Source organism: Bombus huntii, chromosome 4 (assembly GCF_024542735.1).
Source record: "Bombus huntii isolate Logan2020A chromosome 4, iyBomHunt1.1, whole genome shotgun sequence".
Classification (NCBI taxonomy): domain Eukaryota; kingdom Metazoa; phylum Arthropoda; class Insecta; order Hymenoptera; family Apidae; genus Bombus; species Bombus huntii.
In genome coordinates this window covers 8,680,390-8,700,728 of record NC_066241.1, presented here as the reverse complement: position 1 = coordinate 8,700,728, position 20,339 = coordinate 8,680,390, and the positions used below count along the sequence as shown (strand labels likewise).

At 38.0% G+C, this 20,339-nt stretch overlaps 1 protein-coding gene across 2 annotated transcripts; it reads left to right on the top strand.

The window, feature by feature from the left end:
• The first annotated feature begins 12,030 nt into the window (after nt 1-12,030).
• LOC126864626 (protein obstructor-E) lies at nt 12,031-20,313 on the top strand. 2 transcript variants are annotated; one of them, XM_050616156.1, is made up of 4 exons: nt 12,031-12,233; nt 14,650-15,051; nt 15,685-15,898; nt 19,549-20,313. In XM_050616156.1, the coding sequence occupies exons 1-4, from the start codon at nt 12,194-12,196 to the stop codon at nt 19,610-19,612; spliced, it is 720 nt and encodes a 239-aa protein (XP_050472113.1). In that variant the 5' UTR covers nt 12,031-12,193; the 3' UTR covers nt 19,613-20,313. The 2 variants fall into 2 exon arrangements, with proteins under 2 accessions (XP_050472113.1, XP_050472112.1); XM_050616155.1 differs by lacking the exon at nt 19,549-20,313 and adding an exon at nt 17,596-19,135 and having other exon boundaries at nt 12,032-12,233.
• Nucleotides 20,314-20,339: the final 26 nt, after the last annotated feature.

Here is a 20,339-nt window from a genome sequence, read left to right as displayed (position 1 = left end):
TGCTTATCAAAATTCAATAATAATATCGTAGGAAGTTCGACAAATTATTCGTAAGAAGACTCGCGTCCACAAGAGATACGAATTCACTCACAAATCGTTAGATAAGTAAAACGAGCAAATAACGGCATTCATTAGACTCTCATTGTGAAACAGGACATCTAGAAACTCATAAATCATTTTAAATTTAATTTATCATTTCCCTGATTATTAAAACCAATTGCTTTTCGCACTGATCCGTATTCTGACGTGAATTATAAGTAACAGACTCTAAGTAAGCTTACACGGATTTCACTCAATGAATTATATATCCGATATTTAACCATCAATTATCCGCCACGTTCATCTTTCATCGTTTTACCCAAGTCGAACTCACTTTGCAACGATTTTCGCTTCATTGTCTGTCCAACTTTCTCACTCATCTACATTCAGCTTAGGTAGTCTACTCTCATAGACTAGCAAAGGAATAGCTCTAAAAATATCTATATTTTTTTCATTTCAAGGATAAAGCTGCTATTTTAGATTTTCGTCTATCGTGAGCCCTCGTAACATGGATTGATATTCTCGTTCTATCGCTTACGACCGTATCGAACCGGTAGTTTCTCTGCCTCTTTTCCTCTCTTTCTTTGTGTTTTACTTTCTCCGTGATCTCGATTCTTCGTGGTCTCGTTTCTGCCTGTACGTGTCGCTTCTCTCCGTTCGTTTCGCTTGGAAACGCCGCTCCGTTACAGATTTGCCGCATCCTTTTATATGTAAGTGCATAAGTGCATTGCGCCTTGCAGTGGCGCCCACGCGTAGTGTTGCAACGCAGCCCATTATGCCATACCGTTTCTAACTTATGCCGATTGCAGTCTCGCGACCGGATTAGACGGTCTGTCGATTAGGTTCGCCATTGACGTCGTTGCTCATCCAGAAAAATTTCTACCGCCACGCTTGGATGCGGGCGATCTGCGCGTCCTTGAAATTCAACGATGCTCTCCAATTGCAAATTACCGTCTTATTCTGTTGCAAAAGTGATGAAATGATTTTTAGTGAAAAATTGATAGAATTCGAGGGGTTCTAAGAAGGAGGCATTTACCGTATGGTACTTCGCGTATCGCGTTTACATTATTTTTATCCCACTTTAAAAATTTTTAATCAAACTGTTTGAATATTTTTTCGTTAAAATCGACAATATCGTACTATTATAAATTATATAATTGTATAAATTATATCGTGAACACGTCATATCGATTTTCTCTCTACAAAACGCATTTATTCGACTCATATTTTAGAAAGCAAATAAATACCGATTATCGTCCTGAAAGAGGATAAAATGATCTGAAAGTCGTTCGCTGGGCAATCGGTAACGGCGAGTTAAGAAACGGACAAACCCCCAGGCGATATTTAAATATAATATACCCTAAAGTTACGCATTCACCCATATTCTCGCTTATCGTAGATCTATCGTATCCTTGAATCATAATCCACGTCACAAACTAATCGAGCTGATAATTCTTATTTAAGTACAAAAAATAAGTAACGATTTAAGCAAGAAAAGAACATAAGCATTAAGAATTGTAGTTTCAACGGTGAGAAATGATGGTAATTTCCTCATACTTCTTTATTACGTTATTTGTTTTCCGCTAATTAATTCCATCGAGCACAATGAGCAAAAGAAGCTTATCCAAGAATTTATTCACCATTCAATTCATTTTCCGAGGAGCGACGCAACGCTCATATTTCTTGCAATAACGGTTTGGAAAAAAGAAACAGAAAGATCTACATCAGATATCTAAATTAAATAATAGCCAAATAGGGACACAGATGTAATCAAATTATCAAACATTATGCTTGCCATGTATTCTTTCATCATGTTATGTTTAGAGTATTACGTTCACGTATACGTGTATTACATTACACGTGACATAATGAGCATACCTCTAGCACATTGAAAAATATTACGTTACCTTTTATGATCGTCAATTAACGCGTTTCGTGTCATTAGAATCATTTCAAGATAAATAATTTGATGTAATTTGCACGTAACAAGATTTTTATTCTGAATATATTAGACAAAAGGGTGTCGCGAGTATTTTATTCAATTAACGCATAATCCTATTTTTTAAGAAATGAACAAACATTGAATAGAACGCGTTATACGCTTTTAATTATTCTTTCGAAACGCTCGTCAATCTGGAACAAAGAAATCTACAAAAGGAAAGGATATGAAATTGCGTTCAGATGAGGCATAGTGGAAAAAAAATCTCGAACAATCTCTGTTCCGTTCTAGATGTATCTAACCATCGACTTCACCATAAGATAGCGCGTCGCTGCAACGGAGTGCAACCACTGCAGCAGCACTGGTTGCATCGGTTTCGCTCACAAGGATTCCCTCTTTCCATTTGGCTAATCGGCCACGAGATCTAACGGTTTCTCATTATAATACCTGGATACGTGTTCGGCCGTTCGTTTGTGTGCACCGCGCGCACCGGACACGACAGGCATAGGCGCAAAGCAACAAAGAATCGCGGAACAGTAAGCGTGGAATATAAATTTGGACGTTCGTTAACCTTTTCAGTTCGCCGAAGTAAATCATTTTCTTGTGGATAATGACTTGCTTCCTTTGTTTAAAGGAAAGCCGACGCGAACAGCGTAAAATGTGTAATAACAGCGATAGGCACACCTCATTTAGGCACCTCACAAGTAGGTTGAAACATCGATCAACAAACTTCTAGATGACGAAGCAAATTTTACTTAAAATTTAAGTGAAAAATAAAAAGAGAGAGAGAAAGAGGATGTTAATATAACACGGGCCAGTTGCTCTCTAACTGATTTATTATACTTATTGTAAAAATACCTTAATAAACAAACACTTTATTATCAAATGCATCGATCAAAATACCAGAACTAAATGTATAACAATTAGCGATTACTTTCACCGTCAATCGAACATCTTAACCAATAGAGCGAGACGCGATCATCCAGATCATCCTATAATATCTTCTCCAACAATTTTCTCGCTCATCGAAACGATCCCATCGAGCTAAACGATTAGAACAGGTAAATTTGCCAATCGTTGGATACAACTGGGACCTCCTTTATGCAGCAATGGAGAAAAGTCGACGATGACGCGTCAGTCGAAAACTGGGGGACACTTAAAAGTCGCGGCGCGCAAAGGCGAACAGGAGAAAACCGTTTGAACGCCTCGCGGAATAAAATAGCCGGATTCTCGCGAAAGGGAAAAGACGTGCCAGGCAGACGAACTGACAGACGAACCGACCGACGGAACGTGAATATCTGGGCTGATTTCGAAATCGTTACTAGAACTTTCTTCCAACGAATCGCCTCCGCGATAAACCGCTTCCAACGACGGGAACTTACATACAAAGATCTAAAATTTGCATTTAGGATAGCTACTTATGCTGGTACAAGACATCTATCCAGTAATAAGTAATAACGTTCTTGATACAATTTTTTAACGAAGCACTGCTTCTATTGTAGTGGTAACTAGAAAACCTGCATCTATGCAGGTTAGAAGAAGATAGATTTGTTAATTAGAAAATATCGTCGTAATACTGTACTTAGACATGTCGAGTAATTTGTATTTTATCGCGCTGAAATGTTTTCCTCAATTGAGGTAATAATACCGGTTAGTGAGTTTCTACTTACATAAATTACGTAGTAATAATACTAAGCATATAAAGGAAACGTATTGTACCATCTAATAAATAATACTCTAGTTTTTAGTAAGACAACGTAGCTGTAGTAGATGAGTAGCGACGAAGAAATAGGCAAAAGCTGTTATACGTTGGCTATTTTAATGTAACTTCGAATAGAGGAAACTTAAAAACACTTCATTTATCGACAAACGCCGTTGACGTTAAATTATATTTCTGTCGAAAAATTATAACAATGTAAATCTTAAAATTAAATTGAAAACTTGGAATATCAATCTTCTCAGCGATGAAATAGCCTATGACTTTTACATGGCAGAGATTCATATCGGGCTATATGATCGCGGAGGAAACGCAAAATAGAAATGCAAACCGCGTCCAAGGAGGAGGTTCCCTGATCGGCATTCTCGAAGTGGCGTCGACGCACTCGCCAACGACGCGACGTCGATGACGAAGGCGTCGAAACGCGTCGAGGAACGCGCGCGCACAAGGAACACCTCTCGACGTGGTGTCAACAACCTCATCATCCTCTTTCACTTGTGCCAAACGTCGCCGCAACGCTGACTTTTATGTTCTGTCCGCCCCCGTCGATGATGTGTCAGCTTCTTCCTCCTTTTCACCAGTGCAACGATGGCAATCGATCGCAACATCATATTCGTTTCGCTATTAGCGAGTGATCGTAAAGGTGCGTTTAGACCGAGCGGATGATTTTATTTTAATCAAATTCAACTTCCAATAGCAGACGATTTTCATATTTTTCTGTACAAAATCTACAAAAAAGAAACACATACAAAATTCATATCTTCTATAGGCTCTTGGTGCAATACGAACGATGCGATACGATAATAGATTGGCCCGCCGAAATTAACAGGATAAGTAGATAAACTTAACAATATTATTATATAGAATAATTATATAGAACCTCGCCATTTAGTGTTTGTTCATCGAATCGTTCGCTCGCACTCGTCGTAAAAAAGCTCTTTCGAAGTAAATTAGGTTACGGACAGATTGCTCGATAACCGTTTACATGAACTTTGTTTGGTCTAAACGCACCTTAATACATTGCATCGTCGCATCGCGCAAAAATGTCTGACGTAAAGGTATTGTGTAACAAACTAGCGATTAATGGTAGTATTTATATTGATGTTTGCGTTTGGGTTTGCGGTTGCACGAACGCGAAGTCGCGTTAGGTCGAGACTTAATTGTCAATGAGCCTTTCAGGGATCTGACTAGAATTAAACGTTTCGTTGGTTTCTTTAACACCGGACCTGACAACGATTAACGTGTACGACATGTACTGTTCAAACTTCTTAACAAAGTATTTCAAGTCAAAGTGACAATGATTTTTATCGAGGGGTGCGATGGATAGAGGACTAGGAAATGTTTGTTCGCGATCGTCGCGAAAAATGTTAGATAACTTTACAAATTTCGTGTTACTCGTTTTCGTAATCCGAGATTCCTCGCAGCTCTTTTTAGAAATATTTTTTTTAAACACAGCTGGTGTAACTCGTTAGATGAGCATCGTGTTAATTACAAGTCGTTGGTGCTCTTCTATTTAAGCGAGGTATACGAAACATTGGAATTTTGCGCGAAATGTTTGATACAAAATTTAACGAGTGCAGGAATTAGGGTACACGTATTACGTAATAGCTTAGGATTATAATAGTTACGGTTTTGAGTATGCATATGTATGTTGGTCGTCTTAAGTCCGTGAATGTTTAAATTACGCGTTTCTCTTTCGTGTAACATATAATCTCACACACAACGGACAGTTACGCTTTCTTAGCATTATCCAATTTTTGAATAATTTAATTATATGAACTTAATTAACATCACTCTATATCACGTAGCAAAATTTTTATTTTCTCGCTATTAATTTACAACGTGCTTTTAAGTTACAATCGTCGAATACGTATAAGACGATACATTCTGTTTCTTAAATTGTATTCGTAAAAATATGAATTTGCATAAATGTCCGAGGTATATTGATCATGAGCCGATGCACTTCGAAAGTTTACCTCCAAATTATCGATAATAGTCGACGAGATGAGAAATCCTTTGAAGCAAGCACAGAAACTAGGGTTTGAAACCGATTTGGAGAACAAAAATCGAATTGAATATTTCGGATGTTGAAGCGTTTGTCGCAGCTAGTAGTCGACTTTCACCGTTGCGTTCGGCGAATGATGCGCCGTGCCAGATAAAAGCATGTCGGGTCGTCGGCAAAAGCCAACGCTGCGGCCAACCCGTTCCATCCTCGTTGCAACGCTTGTCTCTGTGGCGCTTCTCTCGCATTATGCAATTCGAAAGAGACATTACCTCGACTTACCTTACGTACGTTCGCGAGAAGAAGCTACCGGGTATAATACTGTGACGCGAGCTATGGAATCGCAACGTCGCGTGCTGATCGCAGGAAAACGCGTGCTCTTGCACGTGCTACACGTAATGTTATGCTCTCGAGCATTCAATACTCTGATCACTTCACATTTGTTCAGATATCCCCCGGAAAAGAATGTGGCAAGAGCGCATAAGAGGGCAATAGCTGGAATCTAGATGTTGTTGATTGCAAAATTAACCATTTAATCGTTAATTTAATTTACCATTTAAACTACTTTACAGAATTTGATCGCAAAATAGTCATATGAGCAGGAGAAATAGACGATTCTGATATTCGTAAATAAACGGTAAACGAATAAAAAGCGAGATTATCTCGTCGATGCACAAAGTGGAATGGTGCACTGTATGCCAGACCGTCTCGTTCGACGAGAACGATGTGCATCCTTGTCGAACTGAGACAAAGCGCAGCATATATACTCCAAGATTTCGATATCGTATGAAATCAAACACTTTTTTCAATAATCTTTTAGCAATCCAACTATACTTCATGCATGTGTAATTTATACATACAATATTTTTCTCCCATTTTAAGTTTCTGCTTGGTTCTTGATGTAACATGAAGTTAAATGTCCTGGTCCTTGAATGTAAGTTTGTACCCTGATATTTATAAAAGGTCGTGTATTCCTGAATAAGCCTAAATTACAATAATTTGGGATACGAAAATGTGATTTTACAAATTTGAAAGTCAGATTTATGCGAACAGAAATTATTTGAAGGACGATCGTAATTGATTCATGGACGTGGATCGTAATGAATATGGAATATAGAATTTTATTGATGAATACAATAAATGAAAGATTTATTAAGGACGGCGAGGGTAGCGCTTTACGTGCATCGAACTCGCTAAACACATATCCGTAACGAGATCTGCTAGCCAGATAAAAGACGATATAAAGATTTTGCATCGTACGCAATCTTTCGTAAGCTTTTCTAAACCATTTATGTAGATGATTTAGTGGGACTGAACTGTCGTGTCATTGACCATAAATCAAAAACCACAACGACCCGCACGGTTACGTCAATTACGAATATAATTATACAGCACGGGGCGCATAATTCCTCGAATCGAGTCTGTTACATCTTCGACGGTTCCGGTGACACCAACTGATATCACTGGCATACAAAACACCCGAACGTAACGGTAACTTTAAAAAACGTCGTGCCTGGCTATCCTTTGTTCGCGAAAAACATTCTAGATCATCCTCAATGATAGTTTTACCCAACGTAACGATAATTTAAATCAATTTATACAGCAATCTATGTTAAGTTACGCACATGGCGTAACGTTTAGAATAATTCGTAGATAAAGACATAATGAATTATTAATTCTATCGAATTGGGATTAATCATGCTTAAACTGTTCCAACTTCAGCCCTGCCCCGAAGAAACAAACTACGTTGATGCAAACGTGCAAGAACTACTGTCAATCACTGTCAACTACTGTGAAAGCTTAAAATCTAAAATTTAGAAACGCCTTGTCCTATATTATATGACCGGATTTTCGTCCCATCACGAATTATACCATGTTTCGTCACGAAACTTCTCGGGATTCGTGTTAAAAATCATGAGAAATCATTCAAGATTTTCCGCTTACGCTATTTCGTATTAGAAATCATGAGAAACTCGCCGTGAATGCAAGCGATCGGATTAATCATACAAACTGTAACGCTGCTATTTTCACCCCGTTCATCGCCTGATCCGGCATTCGTGTCTCCAGCTATCCTTGGAGGAGACTCTCGCATACCTCGAACAACGTGTTTCCAAGTATACCGAAGTAAGCCTTCGACGTCGAATTTTTTGCCAGGGGAAAGGCTGATTAAATTAACAAGGAACAAAGACGAATTACATATATCGTTGTAAACGAAGTAAATATGCATATACGCGTGGAGTAACATCGACGAGGAGATTCAGGGCAAGGTAATGAGAGAACTTCCAGAAGGAGGAGGACGACCGGTTGTCCTGCTCGAATCGCTTGACTTAAGGAGATCAACGAGCCGAATATTAATCAACAAGAGGCGCGGCACCTGCATCCTTGGCACGTTAAGGCACGTAATACCGTCTACTACCGCAATAAACCACTCTGCACACCATGCAGTCTTACCGTTATCCGGAAGGTGTTTGTGCATTAGCCATCCGGTACGATACTCCCTGCTTCCTTCTCCAACTTCGTATTCGGATGGCCCTGCCGCATTTAGGCTTGTCACGTTAAAACGGCAGTTCATCAAAGTTCATAAAAGTCCTCTCTCGTGACGAAACGTCTACAAATCATTTCGAACGTTACCATCAACGGTAAACGTAAATGCCACCGTTGCTAAGTTGTCATATACGCGACAAAAAATAACAAATACGAGTAGAGTTTCAGTAGAATGTTGAAGCTTATTAAACAAATCATGAGCACAAAAAGGAATATTAATATGTAATAAAGAAAAAACATTTTGATCTATTTAGTCCTTTATTAAAATCATCAAACGGAAAAACAATTAGTGCGTGAAGTTCATGACGTTAATTAAAGGATGTATAACATTTCTGATATTGTAAATTTAAATCAGAATAGATCCCATCGATTTGAATATTATTCTTAGTGCTACTTTCAATGTTAATGAACAAATCGTGAATATGAATTTTATTTATTTAATTCAAACAATAGAGTGTTTTTCAGAAAGCACAGAAACGATAATATAATAGTTGCCGGTATATCATATGCAAATGAAGAAAAAGATCTGGAAATATGTAAATTAATTAAAGAAATGTAAGTCGTGACGCATCTCCTTTTGAAAGATACGTATGCTTGAAAATCAATAAATGATTGCTTAAATCATAGCTTTTGCATCATATTATAAAAACGTTTATAAGAAATTAATGGATTCTCTGAAAAGAAGCTACATTTTACGTTCATTTGAATATCGAGCCATATAAGATAATGATACCATACGGTTTCCAATATTAACTCGCATGCAAATTACTATCAAATTGGAAATACGACATAAAATAATATGTTAAATAATATTTCAGATTGTGGTATCTCTTCCTTATTAATAATAGTTTAATTATTTATAAAAATATATATTCCTTGTTAGGCGTATAAATTATTCTATTATAGTCGCGTATTTTTATATCCAAATCAACGTATAACAAACTTTTATCTCAATCTTTGTAAGCTTTCGTCGGAAACACGACCAATAAGAAAAGTGTAACAGGCCATGTGCTTAATGGGCAATTTCCTTATGGCGACGAACCGCAAAAATGTTATTTCTCGTCGTAACAGCTACACGCGTAAACGTGAAACTCCGTTCGCCGCATCGGCGTGACTGCGAATTAATTAATAAGACTGTAACCTTACAGTTTTGATTTCCATCCACTTTCATGGTCGTAACTGATCCACATGACCACGGCCTTGGTTATGACCTTCCATAACAAAACCTGGACAATTTTATCATAAAGAATATTTTGAACACAATTTCAATCGCTATATCGACTATGTTGCTTAACAAATCCTAACAATGTGTGTGGTCAGAAAATATTTCATTAATACATTTCATTAATAAAAAAAGTTTCTACCTGAAATTATATTTGGAAACGAATACGATATTCGTAAGGTTTCGTCTTCGTTTTACTTCCAATTACTCCAAGGTCAATCAATCTACGATATCACGATAAACTTATTTATTCCTCTTTGGACCGTTCGATCATGGACATGAACGTAAATACCAAGCTGGGCAATGCGATTTATTCGAGAAACTGGATTAAGCCGAGCGAGAAAGTTCCGTTGTTGTCGAAAGCGTCCGGCATTAACATGCGCCTGTCTGCCTTGATTGAAACCGTGTCCTCGGAAATACATTGAATTAGAATAGCTCTGCATTTATTCGATTACTGATTTTTTTCTAGAGCAATGTGAAATTTCGAAAATTCCATGCGACGAAGGCGCGAGCTTCTGTCGGGCTAAGAAATTTGTGTGATTTAATTTTTTACTTATTCTTAGAAATTTTCAAATCTAGCATAATATAGAAAACATAAAAATTTTGAAGAAAATATTTGTCATCAAAAGCATGTGATACGAATGGCTTATGAAGATATTATAGTAGAAGCTTTCGTAATTAACCCAAAATAATAATTAATTATAATATTTGGATTATTAATTATAATATTAAACTAATATCGATATGTCTCTTTGAGAAAAATTCAGAGATTGTTTAGCGATCGTTTAGTGATCGATTTCTTTCAAAATATTTACGCTCTCACCCGATCACAACCAAGCTTCACCGCAAAGTGTAAGAGAAAAGTGATGAAATAATTGCAAAATTCTTGGGACTTTCTTATAGAAGAAACGCAACAGTGCCAGAAATGCGAATGGGTGATGTAAGGAAATAAATGTCAATGGTTGCTCGATTCAGCTGTATATGAAACCTAACTCCAACCGAACTCGTAGAATTTTCACGAATTAGATAATTCCAGTTATCGATAAACACTATATATCGATAATATGTATTCGTACAATCAGTCAACACCCGAAACCCTTAAAAAGTTCTATCATTTTGCTGAAATGTTTCATTTATCTACCTTTCTACCTATACTTCCATCTGCTCTCCTAGTATATAACTGAGAATTTAATTTTACTACAATATTCGAATATTTACATTTCAATCCTGCGTTCATTTTAGTAAACTAAAAGAACGTTGTAATGTCTAAATTGGAACTGCCATTGGAATTAACAATGTTTTAGAAAGATACTTAACATGAAACTGATCGTGCATATCGATACGATCTTTTCTTATATTTAAAACCTTAGAGAAAATGTTAACTAGCCTGTTTCCAGAAGCTCCAAACCTTTAAGCTAACGACCAACTAAACTGGCTGCTATGGAATAACCTCTGTCGGAATGTCGATCAGGGTGGCGTATGGGAGCTGGGTGTCACGGTGAGTCACGTTGCTCGTGTTCGACCTTCGCCCCCTTCCAGCCTTCTCCGTTATTTTATATCGAATAGTCGCCTCAGCCTTACGATTATTATTATTATAATCACGTTGCGATCGGTCAGTATTCTGCATATTGTACGACCGCACCAGTACGCTGACTGTGTACGAAAACAGTCGCACCTGCAGGAGTTCGACGAATTTCGATGGCTAGATACGCGCCTTATACGTGCGAACAAATCGGTGTAATAACAATAGACGGAATAGTAACTGCTTAGAATCAATCAGCGGATAATATTTATCGACGATCGCATGTTATACAGAATTAGATGTAATATTTTAATGGAATATGCTATTCCGCTAGCGAATCCTGTCATTTGTGTGATATAATAATCGTAGAATTATTTCGAGAGTTGATATTTTAAGAATAGAATGTCTTAGCCCAAATTCTTTGGAGATATTTTCCTGTATTCTCTGTTATAAAGTAAAATTTCTTACGATCGAATTAAAGTAATCAGTTGGTAGAAAATTTTTAGATGCTCGTCGACTGATGGAACAAAGCGAACCTTCACGATTTTTATCGCCAAATGAATTTTGAGGCGGTTCGCGTGAAAACCAGCCTGGATCGAAACTGGTCCCGCGAGTATTCAAACAACGGCCAAGAACAAAAGTCGAAAAATAAGGTAAAGCAGTAGAAAAAGAACGGATTCGTAGAGGTACGGATGATATTGGGGATAAAAAATTATTTTAGCATTTAAGGCAGTAGGATGGGGCAAAACGGATGAGCACTGGGGAGAAGGGGACGGGGAAGAAAGAACGTGGCAGACGTTATTACCGGGCCTCTGTTAAGTCTTTGGATGGCATTTTCAGTGGAGGAGAATAAAGGAAAAAGGAAAGGGAGATCGGGTTGGCGAAAAAGAGAAAGAGAGGGCGTGAGAGGGAGAGAAGAAACGTGGCGAGGTATAGACGTTACCTCTTCTTGAAGTGACGAGGAGAAGAGAAGGAGGTTCTACAAGGAGGTGGAAGAGGAACAACACGTGACCAATGACTTATATAAAGGTGGAGAACGACAGGGCGCAAACACAGAGTTCTCTCTGCGCGGTGGAGCCTGTGCACGCAAATTGTGATAATAGTTTTTTTTTTCCCCTCTTAAATAAATAATCAAATTTTGTTACCGCCACTCGGGAGAGAAGAGTAATCCGATCTCTGTACCACGCGGGACACACGCATTCGTAACCATGAGGACGTACTACGTGATAGCTGCCATTCTGATCGCCGGTACGTACCCGAAATAAACGCGAGATACGAGCAGGAGGATATAAGAGGGTGGAGAATAGAGAAAATGGAAATGTTATCGAGGAGAAAGAAACGGGGGAGGAAAGTGTTACTCGAGGACGATCACGATCATTTTATCGGAAGTGGAGGACCTAAGTGTGTGACATATGCCTGTGGATCGGGAAGAGAGTGCACTCTTCTTTCGTCGCGATTGTCACGATAAACACGATACTTGTCGTTTCACGAAACGAATAAACGAAATGGTCGGAAAAGCCTGTGTACGAAATCGTTAATTCAATGTTTTACGAGCATCGTTAACATATTTCTTTGAATTCGGTATCTTGTTAACGTAAATCTTGAAATTTATACACGATCGGTATATTAACATAGATTTATTCATTTTCGATGAATTTCTCTCGAACAAAAAGTTTATTCCTCGTGTGTTTAATATTGGAATTTTATCGATGCTTGAAAAGTGTTTTATCTGTAATTTCATCTGTAAATTGGAGTACTGTATCCATCTTACCATATTTTTTAACAGAATATCTACCATAAAGAATATAAAGCAGGTCGATTTAATATGCGATTGATAACCAGGAAAAAACCTACTTGCAAATCTTTAAATACCCCCAGTAACTCTAATTTCTACGTTTGACCAGTACAAGCTACCAGTACAACCAATATCGCGTATCAAAATATTCCCGTTAACACCGCGTACTAGTAAAATATCTAGAAACTTCTCTGCATTTCCCTTTACTCTATCGCTCTTCGCGTACGATCGTAGATCGGAGAATACCCACTGTACAAACGACGTGCCAACAATTTGAAAATAGTTATCGAAGACGGTTATTATCGACTTTCTCGGTGTACCAAACGAAACATACCGTTGAAACGAGATCGAAAGGCGTGTTCAATTTCCGTGCAAAGAGAAACCTTCTCGACACGCGTTTCCATTCTTTTTTCCTCCCCTTCCCTGGGTTCCTCTGGCTGCAACAGGATAACCTTGGCCCAGATCTTGACCCTTCTTTTTATCATCCACTACCATCGCGATCGAGCACAAAAATTCACTCTTGGGGGCCAAAGAGCTAAAAAGTTTATAAAACGACCAACGTGCATACGTTCTACGGCCAACGATATCGTGAGCGGTTCCGATTACGGGGCTACTTTGTCGGATTCGAGACGCGACTTTTGATAGCCAGATCGGTCCCGAGAAAAATGAAAGTGAACATACAACGCACACGAGATCGAGAGGGTCGCGAGCTTGTAAGTATAGGCAAAATTACAGAGGACGAAAAGTGTATGCGTGTACGTGAGAGAGAGAGAGAGAGAGAGAGAGAGAGGACACACACATACGAAAGGGAAACGTGTAGAGGAGAATCGAGTGAACGGGATGCTGGGAGGGCCCAGTCACGAGTCGTGTTGGTGTTGCGGCTGCTGCTGGGTCTGGCTCTAGACCCCAAAGTGAAAGCGCCTGGCGAAAGTCACTTTGTGTCCTTACATAAGACGTTTAGGTTATTCAGACATCATATGCCACGAGAAAAGAACAACAGATTATTAGGGGTAATTTCTAGCCTGAAGACAATACGCGACAAAAAGGCAGCATTACCATCGATAATAAATACCTGAAACGGTGTCGACGATCCATACACATTATCATCTCCCTGCCATGCTTTTCCCTCTTGAAACGCGATTAGAAATGTGAAGGGAGGGGCGCAGGGAAGGTATAGAGCTAGATGAAGGAAGTGGAAGAAGATGCTCACAACGATGAGGATTAGCGTCTTGCGGTCGACGATCAATTTTATTGTTTAATCTTCTCTCGAAAGCAATATCCAGCAAACGGTAAAATTGAACGCGATTACCACGATCCCTGGCACGATTAAAGCGTTATATCGGGTGTAACCGCAAAACACATTTTTCTCAACGGATCATTCCCGTCTTGAAAACTTTAGCTACGATTAGACGATTTCAACGCAGAAATATCCAATTTAGGATTATTTAAAGGAATAAATAGTTGGTTTATAGTTGTACTATAACCATCGACGCAATTGAAAGTTGACTCCGGTAATTGGCTTGGTATTTCGAATTACAGCGACTGCCTTTAACTTGACTGACATTTGCTCGTTGTTAGTTTTACTACTTGAACAACCTTCTTTACGATTGCTTCAAAAATTAATCGATATTTCTACATTCGCCGCTATATAGGTATAGTAAAACACGACTTTCCTAAACCATTCCTAATGCAAGGTCGAGTAATACAAGGAACGACAAGAATTTCCTTGTTTGTTTCGCTATTACAGCGACATTCCTTGCGACTGCTCTCTATATAAAAAACGAGCGAAATTTTCACATTGATTAGATTATCCTCTCTACTTTTCTCCGATTTCACGTTAATAATAATAATATATTTTTTCAACTGCAGGCACAACCGCCCAAGAATCGTTCAAATGCCCAGACGATTTTGGTTTCTATCCTCATCATATATCCTGCGACAAATATTGGAAATGCGATAACAACGTCGCGGAATTGAAAACTTGCGGTAACGGACTCGCCTTCGACGCAAGCGACAGCAAGTTCCTCACTGAAAATTGCGACTACCTCCACAACGTAGATTGCGGAGACAGGACACAGCTCGAACCAGCGATTAGCACGCCGCATTGTCCTCGCCTCTACGGTATCTTCGCCGACGAAAAGAAATGCGACGTATTCTGGAATTGCTGGAACGGAGAGGCTTCCAGATACCAGTGCAGTCCTGGACTCGCTTACGACCGTGAAGCCAGAGTCTGTATGTGGGCCGATCAAGTACCTGAATGCAAGAACGAAGGTATGTTCCGATACTTCTTTACGTGATCCTACATCGAACACTCCTTTTTTTGTCGTTTAAATTGTCTTTATAAGGATATCTTTCTTGTTGTCAATTTGATTTGATCCTATTCAGATTTTTTGGTGATTTCGAGTTAACTGAATTCCAGAAAAACACCAAGGAAATCCTTTTTCATGGATTGATATGTTTTTAATCGTCGTATAATTTTCCTGTCCTTCGATTTTAACGTCTTCCATAAAGAAACTTTATAAATTATTAGAATCTGTACTCTCTTCGAACTAATACAAATACGTTGCAAGACTTTCACTGAAAATCAATTAACTATCGACGATTCTCGTTTCTCCTTGAAACGATATTATATTATTCGTTGGTTGCGTTGCTCATCGTTCGGTACGTGCAGTGATACCTGGCGATTTATTCCCACGCGCATCCTGTATTTCCTTGCGCGGTATCCTCTTAATTCGCGTGGCACGATTCAAAGTCGTAGCCTTATTTCGCCATTCACCGGCTTCTTCCACTTGGCCCTTGGTGGTGTTTCATGGCCTGTACGATCGCGAACCAAGTAGCTATGGCGACGCGACACCTTTCTCTCTTCCATCACATCATACTCTATGCGTTTATCGCGTTACACAGAGGTCGCAGGAGGTTTCACGTGTCCGGCCGCGGGCGAAGTGAGCGGAGCATCCGGCAGCTTCAGCAGACACGCCCATCCTGAGGACTGCAGAAAATATTACATATGTCTGGAAGGTATCGCTAGGGAATACGGTTGCCCGATCGGAACTGTCTTCAAGATCGGCGACGCCGATGGCAGCGGTGCCTGCGAAGACCCCGAAGACGTCCCTGGATGGTAAGTCAATTTTCCCCTTTTATTGTAATTATCTCTTGTATAATTATTTCTTCTATTATAGTTAGACTGCGACTGTTTACACATTTCTGAGAGATTTAAAAGAGGTTCACAAATTTACGTGAATGCAGTTAATATGCAAAAATATATAAAATATCTCATTTAAATTACTCGATATAATATTTAATAGGTGAAATAAATTCCTACTGAGATTTCATTTCATAAAAATTTGAATTTGCATAAATATCCGCAGTCTAATTATAGTGTAGTTCACCGTTTAACGTTAATAACTTCATTTGTTAATCTTTCATCTTTCTAAATCGTTTTAATCGATTAATTTGTTTGGGAATGAAATCGGAAGAACAATCTTTGTTTTTCGATTTTTCAACTCTGTAATTTGATTTAGTTGATATTAAACGGAAGCCAAAAACAAAAGTAGGGAATTTCCATTTTCAATTCTATGATAAATTGCTTGAGTACTTTCCAAATACGTTAGGGACCTTGTGACAAAGTTACAGGAAGGAATTTATGGTGCTATGAAACACGTTATTGGAATAAGAGAAAATGCATTCCTGAACATAGTATATTCAAATGTCTGCACGAATAGATTGTCATTAACAAAGTTTCCTTCGCTTACAACAACGAAAAAAATGTCCTTGTTTTTACAAGTATATCGTAAATTTCCTTGTATACTTTTTGTCGCCCCAAGCTTTGAGTAATAGCGTTAAAAAGAGTTAAGAAGGGAGACTGTCACGTAAATTTAAACAGATCAGGAAGCTTTGCGACTAGGTGTTACGTAAAGGCAAATTCTGGATAAACCAGATAGACCCACGGTGATTATAGTCTTTAAAACTTAGCCGCATGGTTAAAAGTTCGTAAGATATTTCACCTTTTTCGAGTGACGTAATTAAACGGATATTCACGGTACACCTTGCTCTCATAACGGGTAGATAGGTTTTGCGTAACAGCCACCCAAATGTTGGTAACATAATATTTATATAATCGTTCTTGGGGACAGGAATAACGTGTGTGAAAGCCATATAATCGAAACGTGTTAAAGGTATAAGTAGATGTTAATTTGCTCATTGAAAAACAAGTAAACATTAGTGAAGAAAAAATAAAGGCGACGATCTTGTATCATTCATGAACATACAAAACATAAGGTACCCAGTAAATACTTTTATGTACTATTTTGTTTGTATTACCTTTTAATTACCCCAATGAATACTACGAAACATTTTGAATGAAACGTACGTTTCGATGGTGGACGAATATTATCAGGGTAACAATAAATATCGTTAATTAACAACAGTTTCTAACATATGTAATTAATTAATATAATATCTACAATTTGTGATGGTATCGTTCTATTGAAATTACTTGATGTACTTTGTCGGGAAATGTAATGCTATAAATACCCATTACGGAACCTTTCCATACCTGAACGGATAATATACATATAAATGACGCTCAAAAGTTCGTTCGATATCGTATTCGTAACACACATTTTCGGGAACGGGCTATACAACGCGTCTTCTAAGCACGCACGCACCGCGTACTAAACAGATCCGGTCGCGTAATCACTCCTTCTCACGTACACGTGATTAACTGTAAAAAAAAAAAAGACACGAGGCTGCACGCGAGGTAGCACGTCATGCATGTCCTAACTCCCGGATTTTTCCCGGTGTTCTGCTTCACAGTGAGGATTACTACGGTGACCTGGATCTAAAGAGCATCAGGAAGAGCGAGCTGCTTGCCGGAATTCAAAATTCAGGCGAGACCAGGAAGCCTCCTCAAGGCAAACCAAGGCCCCCATCGGCACCTGCGAGGCCCAACGCACCCCTTCAAGAATAATTTCTAATCTATCTCCCCTCTCTTGATTCCCCCATCTGGTCCCTCTCATCTTCTTTCCTCTCCTCTCCTCTCCTCCTTTCTTCACCTCTTTCACGTTTCACCATTCTCCAAATACCCTTACCAGAACTCTCCTTCGCCTACTTTTCTATTACACCACACATATGCAGAAACAATGACACACGCGTATACAGACATAAACACACCTAGCCGAACAGAACAATCTCGAACGAACGATCCTGATGTTCGATATTTCGAAATATATATAATAGCGCCAGGAGCCAAAAGTGTTAATCGGTTACGTTCGTTTCTTGCGTTCCCATTCGAGCCAAATTTTTCTACATACGTACGACCGACCTCTGTATATCCGGTTATAGCTTCGTATTCGATGATTTGACTCGGATCCCGGAGGAATTGCACGATTAGAAATCCGTGAGATGTTTCTTCCGAGGACTGAGGAGTAGCGAGGAGAGTAAATGTCAAATTCCTGCACTCGCGTTGACGTTCATCCGTGTGCCTCGATGCCGACGCGATGGCAACGCGCGATTAGCTAGTAATTCTCCACGCGTTGCTTTTAAGAAACGTTCAACCGAACAATATTATTGCCAATATCATTGTCGATATTTAAGGTTCTCAACATTGTATTCACAGTATATATTGATCGTCTAGAGGATCTCTTCCGCACGATAACGTCAAGAACCTCAAATATTGACAATAATATTGACGATATACTGATCGTCTGAATGCTCCTTTACAGTTCTTGTTCTCGGTCGTGTAATTATTTAAACAAGGAATTGCATCGGATAATATGGTGGAAATGATTAAAGGACTGATCTTACCTCCGTCAACGCGTGGAAAAGTAATTAAAATCTACGAATATCGTCTATCTATCCTCGATGTTTGCCCATCTTCGTTCCGCATCAGGCACCTCGATGATCAAAATTGAGACGCGTATTCTATATATTGAAATTCGAATTGATAATAATTCGAGTGACAATCGTATCGTCTCATCGATAACTTCTATCATTCTTTCTTGCCTCTTATCATCATTTAGCCACTTTGTTTCTCCTTCGTATTTGCTGTTCACACCCCCTTCGCTATCGTAAGACATACGATTTAAAACGGAAACGGCGGCAAGCTCGTTAATCACGATCTGTGTATCGTCTAAATCGCAACATGTTCACTGAATCTGATTCTGAGAAACGGAAATTCGATGAAAAAGTTCAGTGGATGAGGAGTTCTTTTTTCGAAATTTTCTCAATTCGAGCTTACCTCCACACACTCTTGGCCTCGGTCAAGTATGCTTGCGTAAGCTAGACTCGTCCGTATATTTTTAAGTAATGTGAAAAATTCGTAAAATAAAAGGAACAAAAATTCGTAAAAAAAAAAGTGGTTTATGTGCTTCTCAAAACCCTAATCTCTCATCCTATCACGTAAACGTTCTTCGTGTTTGCTTGTTTTTTTGGAAATTTATTGTTGTAATTCTAACTCTTGCATGTTCGTTAAAACTATAACAAATTTCATATGGTGAATTTTGTGAATGTATTAAACACTACAAACACTTTATCGTAATTACCTAATGCACTAAATATATTTATGATGCATCTATGGAAAGATATAATTCATTGATATATAATCGAAGATGTGAAATTCAATATTCTGCAACAGGTCATATTGTAAGTCACTTAACGTATTAATTTCTCCCTTTTTTATAATTTTGTTTCCCTATTAAACCATATAAAGAGTATTTTTATAACTTCAAGTATGCATTTAAGTATACTTATAAATAATAAATTTCATAGCGAAGACTACTATGGCGATGTGGATCTGAAGGCATTGCGGAAATTGGGATACAAGAAAAAGTGACAGGACGACAAACGCGCAAAATCCAAATAATTTTAATCAACATTTAGAACTAATCAGAAGATTTTGGAATTCGTAGAAATCGGTTAATTTCCTGTATCTTCTGATCAATTAAAATAATGAAGAATCGCATGACATGTATTTCGCTTAAAATCATTCGCATCATCATTTATGTATATCCGTTGATGTTACAATACATAACTGTAATATACGTTGCTATGTAAATAAATTACTATTATTAAAAAATATTTTGTATGTTACATTATCATATATGTAATTTTATATAAAATGCGAGAAGCAAAACACAAATATTTCACATCGTTCGGTGTCTGTCATTGCATCAACAAATTTTTTACAGGAAAGATATATTAAAAAATTTACTAAACACATAAACATATAAATATAAAAATCAGCCTAAAAGGTCAGCCGTATGTTTTCAAATTATACCGTGCAGTTTTAATCTGGTTGGATTATAACTGATGTCGAGATGAATTCATCGCCCTATAAGTATAGTACATTATAATCTTGAAGTGATCTTGAACTTAAAAATTTAAGTTCGATTCTATCATACCAATAAATTTTAACATTGAAATAATATTGTAACGCTTCGTGCGAGAAAATGCGAGAAAATTGTAAAATATTATTTATGAAATAAAATTTACAAAGTATTCATAAAGTACTAATAAAATATTTACATTAAATTATCTAATTTTATGTTTAATCTTACCTT

Coding starts and splice junctions, on each gene's coding strand:
- LOC126864626 (XM_050616155.1), top strand. CDS start 12,194: ATGAGGACGTACTACGTGATAGCTGCCATTCTGATCGCCG. Junction 12,234..14,649: donor AGCTGCCATTCTGATCGCCG/GTACGTACCCGA, acceptor TTTCAACTGCAG/GCACAACCGCCCAAGAATCG. Junction 15,899..17,595: donor CCCGAAGACGTCCCTGGATG/GTAAGTCAATTT, acceptor TCTGCTTCACAG/TGAGGATTACTACGGTGACC.